The 7,980-nt window shown below is 54.5% G+C and overlaps 1 protein-coding gene across 1 annotated transcript in view; it reads right to left on the reverse strand.

The window, feature by feature from the left end:
- GUCA1A (guanylate cyclase activator 1A (retina)) overlaps window positions 1-2,335 on the reverse strand; it is a gene marked incomplete at its 3' end in the record, with an annotated part of 3,364 nt that extends 1,029 nt beyond the window's left edge. Inside the window, exons 1-2 of the mRNA XM_008940690.1 lie at window positions 2,098-2,335; window positions 162-311 (exon numbers count right to left, since the gene is read on the reverse strand). Coding sequence (XP_008938938.1) covers window positions 162-311; window positions 2,098-2,295 — 348 coding nt within the window. The remainder of the gene's footprint in view (window positions 1-161; window positions 312-2,097) is intronic.
- Window positions 2,336-7,980: the final 5,645 nt, after the last annotated feature.

Genomic DNA, 7,980 nt, shown 5'->3' on the forward strand with positions numbered 1-7,980 from the left:
GCCGGGTGGGAGGACTGGCAGAGGACAAGCGGCAGGTTTAGCCAGTGCCTGCTCATTTACCAGGGAGGTGTCTTTTGGGTTGGAAGATTCCTGGTGGTCATTACTGCTGTGTGTAATGACCATTGTCTGTGGCAGCCGTGGAGGGAGCTGGGCCCGCTTACTTTGATGATGTTCAGCAGCTCTCCCCGGTCAATGCAGCCGTTCCCGTCCACATCGTAGAGCTTGAAATACCATCGCAGCTTCTGATCCACCTTCCCTTTCAGGACCAGACTCAGAGCTGCCACATACTCCATAAAATCTATGTAGCCATCCTAAAAGCAGAAGGTTAGAAGCTAGGTGAGATGAAAAGCAAAGAGTGAGGCAGGAAGGGATTTTCCTGGTCGCTGTTGGGAGTTCCCACTGGAAAACTTCAAGGTGTGGCCAGCACTTTGAGATCAGGGCTGGGGGAGCACAGCAGAGGTGGGGGTGTGGGTCCCTTGTGAGCCCACTGGTTAAAGCTGCTGCACCGTGGGGCGAGGGCTCCAAGGGCTCCAGGTGCCCCGTGTGGGGCCCTCACCTGGTGAGAACGAGTGAACTTGTCTACCTGGCCTGGGGGCTGGCGAAGCCTCGAGAGCTAGCCCGGGCTAGAGGATGCAAAGCAGTGGTAATTCAGAGGTCACAGAGGAGCAGGCTTACACAGAGGAATGCTGGAGGATTACCCTAATGTTATCCTGTGTGCTGACACCTACAGCCCCTTTCTGCTGCCAAGGGGTCTCGGTGCAAAGCTCCAGGAGAGGAATGAGCTCTGGAATTACCCCAGCGTGTCGCTGGCATCTCAGGACGGGAAGGTGCTGCTCTGTCCCTCTGCCAACAGTCTGATTCATGTTTGGTAGCATCAAAAGCACAAACAATTTTATGTCTGACTTTCCTCCTAGGTTTTTGCCTGCCAGCAGCTCACACCACAGCGTTAGAGATGTCAGGGTTATGGTACCAGTGTGCTGGGTGAGCTCTCGTGTCACCACCCCGCTGCCAGCCACTGCCCTGTCCCGGTCACAGCTCGCAGGGAGCGTGCTGAAAGGCACAGTGCCCACCACCGAGCATCCCAACAGCACACACCACTGGGACACAAAGCACTTTGAAGGAAAATGGTATCATAAACCATGGGAAGTCTTTGGGAGGGGCTAAGCCAGGGTTTTGTCAATGAACAAAGCTGCTGCACCACAGGACAGGTTCAGTAAGAGATCATCTGCTTTATCCCCCTGCTCCGACAGCCAGATTAGGTATAAATAGCTACTGAGCCTATTCCCAGCAGGATTTCCTGGGCATCGATTCCCTTTTCAGGCACGCATTCAGCCACGGAGCAGTGAGCAAGGCAAGGGCCAAGGCACAATCAAAACACCTACAGCACTTAGGGCCTAAATCATATTCTTTTCAGGGGAAGCCCTTTGGGATGCCATAAAACATATTCCTCATCTCCCGGGAGGTGCAATTTCAAATCATGTGCAAGTGGAGGAAGATGCTGTTTCCTCTCAGAGGCACAGCATCCATCTGCCCCTCTGGCACGGCTCCCGAGCTGGGAATGCAGCATTCCCAACAGCAGCCACTGCTCCAGGCTGCCCCTGCCGGGTCCAGCTCAGCGGCAGCCCGAGGGGCAAAGCCTCTCTGCAGGGAGCAAAGGCCCCGGCGCCTCATCCTGTGGGACCGAGCACAGGGAATAAAATCAATGAAGCCATGGCCCATTTCTAACTCAAAATGAGATAAACCCAGCCCCGAGCTGCCCTGTGTGCCCAGCCAGTGCCAGGCCAGGTGGCTCTGCAGGGACATGGTGCTCGCCCGCTGCTCCCGGGCACAGCCTGTGACACGGAAGGGTTAAAGGGCACTTCATTTTACAGGGATCACAGACTGCCAGATAAACCCCCACTACTTCAATAATTTAAAACCAAAAAGGAAATATAATTCTGGGAGAGGTCTGTTTTCTCCCACAACAGTCAGCAGGTGACCTTTTTTGCCTTGGGTAACTGATTTTACCATTTTGGAGGCCCCCAGACCGACCCCACGTCGCCGCACGCGGAGCCCAGCCGAGCCCGGCACAGGCTGAGCAGGAAGGACAATATTTACCTTATTGAAGTCAAACGTCTCAAACATTTGCTCAACGTATTTGTTTGCTGATGGACTCAGGTTTTTCAAGCCAAAAAACTGTTTGAACTCGTAGAGGGTGAGCTGGCCAGAAGGACACTCCGTCATGTACTTCTTATACCACTGGTGGCACTCGGTCGTGCTCAGCTCCTCCACGGACTTCCCATCCATGTTCCCCATCTCCACACCAAGTGCTGGTCACTTTACAGCCAAAAATGGATATTTTCTGAAATCTGAAGGTTTTTTTTAAAATTCTGCTTCTTGCCTTTAAAGTCCAAATGCTGCCAGAACTGCAGGGATCAGGGTACGAGGAAAAACCAAACTGCCTTCTGCGTGTACCAGTTGAGTGCTTGTGGTGATGGATGCAGCAGACACCTCTCCCCAGGAGAACTCAAAAGCACAAAACCCTCTTTGGACAAGAGGGTGACATTTAAGTACCCAGCAAATCCCTCCCAGGCCAATGAGGCTCAGGGCGGTGATGAGCTCCTGCCAGGCATTAAGAGTTCAGGTTTAAAATAGAAAGGAAGTAAAATGGGAAAGTCTTGCAGATTATAGGCCCAGCAGGAGATTATGAGTGGAATTTTCTCTGTGATGATGTAATCTCCTAATCCACTTAATTTATGATTTTGTGTGGGGTTTTGTGGGATTTTGTGGGTAGCAATAACTTTCACACCAAAATCAGACTAAGAAGAAAGAGAGAAAATTACTTGGAATCCTCTGTGCTGTTCCTGTCTTTTGGTCTCCCATAGCCTTCCTCTGGCTGGAGGATTTCCAGACAGGGGCTGTCAGTTTGACCCTGAAACTGAGGGAGGAGGAAGTACCAGTCCTGCTCCTACAAGGGATGCTATATGAGGGTAAATTTGGTGTGCTGAGACAAACATAGAAATTTAATTGCTTTGAATAGTAAAGCTTCAAGCACTCTAAGTGCTGACACCAGATGCTGTGAAGATGTTCTCCCAGGGACACTTCATCCCCTGTTCAGTCTCTCTGGTCTCTGAGTGCTTCTCCCACAGCCTCTCCCCACGGGCAGCATGTGCTGGGAGCGTGTCCTGGCTGCCGCGCTACCAGCACACAGCTGATGCCCGTGGAGTTGAGTGCAGCTTCAATTTTCATTTATGATTAATTACCTTGAAAAATTCTCCATGTCAGTATGCCCATACCCAAAGCTGTCTTCACTCTGACACACAGCACTCAGAGCAGGACTGGGAGGTAAATAGGTACAGCCTCAGAAAGCAGCACAGGCCAGACCCCCCACTCGAGATGGGGTGTGACTGCTGGGTCTCTGCCCACAGTCTGTCCTGCAACACTTTATTATATCTGACAACTTTAATGGGAAAGCCCAACCTCTGTGTGCCACAGAGCTCAGTGTGGCTCCCGCACTGAGGCCAATGAGTGACTCCACTGGAGCAGGTGGCGTTCCACAGGGCGAGACAGTTATGAAAAAGGCATTAGAGCGAGGAGCTAATTGGATGTGCTAATCCTGCACTCGCCAGCAGCAGCGGGCACAGGAGCCGGGCGCAGGGTGAGCCCTCGGTGGGTGCCCTGGAGGGGACAGGGCTGGGACAGCCCGTCCTGGAGCACAGAGAGGACTGCAGGGCAGCAGCAGTCACTGACAGCAGACAGGTCGTGTGTTCAATGGGGATGCAGGCTCGCCAGCTCTGCCAGGTAGTACCTGCTAACAGCACATCTGTTCTCCAGAACGGGCAGTGCAAAAGCTGAACCACTTTGTGCTGCCTTCCAGAGAAGAGCTGCAGGGACATGCCGCCTGAATTTCAGCTCCAGCTGCTGTCTCATTTCTGAGTGCCACCAATGAAACATGCTTTCCTGTTCACTAAGGGCAGCACTTTGTCTAAGCAGCAGGCAATAAATGACAGAACATGCTGGATCAGGGTTTTAGGGCAAAATCCTCCCTGCCTGTTTTTGTGGGGAGCAGTGACACAGCCTCACCCCCTTCCTTGGCTCATGTGCTCACTGCTGATGGTGACTCAGACACCTGAGGGGCAGCTGAAGTCACACCAGTCGGTGGCTTCATTGCTTGGGCTTTATTGCTCTCGACTACGGCTTTGTGCCCAGGCTGGGTCTCCACTTCATGACGTTTGCACTCTGGACATCCATCACCTTCCTGGTGTGATCGGTGTCACGGCTGTAGCGGTACCCACAGGTTGGCTTCTGCGCCGTGTAGAAGGGCCTGTATGAGTTGGAGAAGTTTGGTTTGTAGAAGAGAAACTGGAAGGAGTTAGGCTGGCGGCCCCCAGGACAGGCAACAAAAGGAATGAAGCGAGTGGCCAAAGGCTGGTCCCTGTGGTGATGTGCTGGAGGCTGCTGGCCTGGGACGGGCCGTGTCTGGGAGACCTCCTGCAGCACCCCGGCCTCCTCCGTTCCCGTTGGTCCCTTCTGGTCTTTGCCAGGGTCTTCTGGCACCTTAGCCACCTGTGGAGCAGAAGAGCCAGACAAAGGCATTGCCATTGCCCCCGCACTTTGCCATCTTCACGGGTGTCTACGGCCCTGACACAACCCTTGTGTGCCGCTGACCAAAAAGCAGCACATGAAGCCAAGCAGGAGAGCCTGGGGAGTGCCAGCCTGGGCAGCCAGCACGCCGTGGCAACGCTGAGGAGTCAGGGATTTCCATTTCCTCAGCAGATGCGTGCCCCAAGACACAGACGGGGCTGGCCTGTCACCCATGGCTGCTCCAAGTCTACGCTTGACTGGGGAAGTATTTCTGCTGCTGTTATTTAACCATGACTCAGTTATCTTCTTTTCATTGATGACACCTCCACGCCAATGGAAACTGGCTCTTCCTCTAGCAATTAGCTCCTTTACTCCTGGGCGTCTTAAATAAACTCTCTCTAGCTTTATTTTTAGCCTTGTAAAGAGGTTTCCTAGTTTCCGTGACGCCCTGGCTTACCCCGTGCTCTATTTCTGTTCCCTGTAGCTGGCTTTGAACACTGGCTCTTAAACCTATTAGGACGGGGATACCCACAAATTGTTTAGAAATCTCCTTAAAGTCTTGGAGGGAAATGCCCAGATCCCCACAGGTTCAGCACCTCTTTTTGTCACTCCTTTCCCCTGTACAGCTGCCTGGCAGGTGCCTGGCAGGCTCTGCTGTGGGTCCTCAGCACAAGTGCTGCCTCAGCAGCCACCGTCGCAAGGGAGCGTCAGTCCCCTCTTCCCACAGGGGACAAAATAATGGGATTTTGATTCCTGAAAAGCAGATTTTGTGCAACTACAATCGTTTCTGTGGGGTTTGTGCGTCCCTGCTCTTAGATGTGCTCAGAAGTGATTCCGTGCACATGCACACAGGATTCTCTCTCATGGCCTCTCTGGCTGTGGAAGATAAGGGACAAGTACGCACACGACTGTGCTGCTGCAACTGCATCCACCCAGCAGGGAGGCACTCACCTGATTAAAGCAGCACATTTCGGGTGTGGAGGCGAGGCCGTAGTTATTTTGAAAACCCAACTGCTAAGTCATGTAGATGCTTTCGAGACGTGCCAGCCTTGCGGGCGCTCGGCGATAGAGGCCTGACAGTCACTGCCAGTGATGGGCAGGATACCATGCCAGGGAGTGCTGAGCTTTGGGCTTTGCTCTTATGATGGGGTTTGTCTGCCCTGGGGGTTCCTCCTCATCCTCTGGGGCATCTAAAGCTTGGCAGAAACATCTTTCATGCCCGGCTTTGAGGGGAAGCACCAGCTCAATGCACACACCACTGTTTATGGTACTGCCAGAGATCTGTGCCTCAGTTAAGAGTCTCACATAATCCTATTGATTCAGTTATACATTTAAAGATGTATAATCCCTCCTAAATTGTCTGTTGTCTCTCAACGGAGCTCCTCACAGAGAGAAGACTGACTTCTGTAACTGAGAGCACGAAGTGTTCAGCCATCCACACGAGATGAAGTGTTCCCTGAGGAGCTGCTGGTGCTGCCCATCCTGCCGACCCCGGCACTGTGCCGCAGGGTGTCCCCCTGGAGCCCCCCCCTTGTCCCCATGGAGCCATCCCAGGGCTGTCACAGGCAGTGTGCTCGGAGCTCTTGGTGCTCGCGGGGTGAAGCCAGCTGATGGAGCTGCAGCCGCCTGGATTTAGGCAGCAGGGAAGGGAGGATGCATCACACCAACACTGCCAGGACCCTCTTGTCCCCACCACCTTCAGGGCAAGGGCCTTCCATTTCCCTGCACATGTAGGGGACATGGAGAGCAGGAGTCCCTCCTGCCAAACGGTGAGCCCTGGGCTCTCACCTGCGAGGTCATCTTCCCGGTGGGGGCCCCGGCGTGTGTGGCCATCTGGGCTGGGGGCTGGAGGCAGCACTGCCAGGGGGGCAGCGCCACCCGCCAGGGCCATCGGGGCCATTGTGACACAGCGGTGGCTGTCATAGGGATGCCTGGGCTGAGCTGGGCTGCTTGGGCAGGGGCTGCAGAGGAGATGAGGAGGGTTCTGTTCCCCTGGCCCGATGGGACAAGGAAAGAGCCGCGCCCGCCGGGACCCACCGCTGCCCGAGCACGGCCGAGGCCGCTCTGCTGGCCCTGACCCCCTGGTGAAACATGGACCCGCTCCCACCACGGACACGAGCTGTGTCCCTGCCCACGGGTGCAGTTTGCTGCTCTGCAGCCACACGTGAGGGTTTCTCCCCCATCCCTTCCTGGGTCGGGCCGGGGAGCAGGAGCAGGAGCCCTTCACACACCTGCGTGTGCGGTGGGGAGGTGAGATCTGCATCTGCAGGGTGATGAAAGGGAGATTGTTCTGGGGTGTTTACCCACAGCAGGATCAAAGGCAGCCTCACACTGCGGTGTGTTACATCAGAGCAGTGCTCACATGGCTATTTCTACGCCATAAAATGTGCTGGACATCTTCCAAGTGCTTTCCCGTGCTGTGTGCCCAGCTCAGCCCACCTGTCCCTGTAGCTGTGTGGCCTCTGTTGCTGGGGACATCACGGCCAGTGGCAGTTGTCCTCCCTCCAGAATACAGCCCAGCCGTGCCACCAAGCTGGGCACCCCTCCTGCCTGTTTGGGGTTTGTGCTTTGCCGAGGCAGCACACCTCACATGCTCCTCCTGCTAGTCCTGAGCTTTTCCTGGTCTTCTGGGGAAGGTCCCTGCTTTACTGGAAGGCAAAGAATGCATATTTTTCATCTGGAACAAACACATGGGAGTGTGCCCATCAGCTCTTGCAGGCTTGCTTAGCAGCTTGTGTTCACTGGGATAATAAATTCACCTCAAAACACACATCCCTTCATGTTGTGAGGAATGTTTTCCTACGCTCACCACCCAGGGTGAGGCAAAACCATCGTTGGTGGGGTGGCACGAGTACAGCTCTCCACCCTCGGAGCTCATGGGTGCTGCTGTGGTGTCCCCCCTGCCCCGGGGGCAGAGGAACACCTCCGGAGACCGTCAGGGAGCTGAATCACACTTCCCGGTTCCCGCCGAGCATCGCTGCAGCCCTGTGGCCCCTTTGAAGTCTCTTTGGTGTAAGGACACTTTGTGGGACACCTTTGTGCATGAGCCCAGGCTTTCTCATTCCACGGGATTTTATTGGCTTCTCTTAAAATAGTTCCTCTTCTCCTTTCCCTTGACTTTGTCTCCCTGTATATCCTGTTCAATTTGTTCAGTCCGGCTGTGAATTATCCATGAGCACACATCGTGCCTGTCTCGTGAAGATATTGTGTCCTTTGTCCTCCCAGCACCGGGTGGCTCCTCATTTCTCCTGATTTCTGCTTTCAAGGGGTGCCAGTGAATTGTCTTTAAAAGCTGGGTCCCGGCTAGGAGCTGGGAGGAACGCTGTTCCCAGTTTCCATCCCATTCACTGCTCCTCCTGCGGGCAGGACTGTCCCTTCCCCGGGAGCCCGAGTGCGGGTGCTGCGCCGGGAGCGCGG

This window comes from Merops nubicus, unplaced genomic scaffold, assembly GCF_000691845.1.
Source record: "Merops nubicus isolate BGI_N331 unplaced genomic scaffold, ASM69184v1 scaffold48795, whole genome shotgun sequence".
NCBI lineage: Eukaryota > Metazoa > Chordata > Aves > Coraciiformes > Meropidae > Merops > Merops nubicus.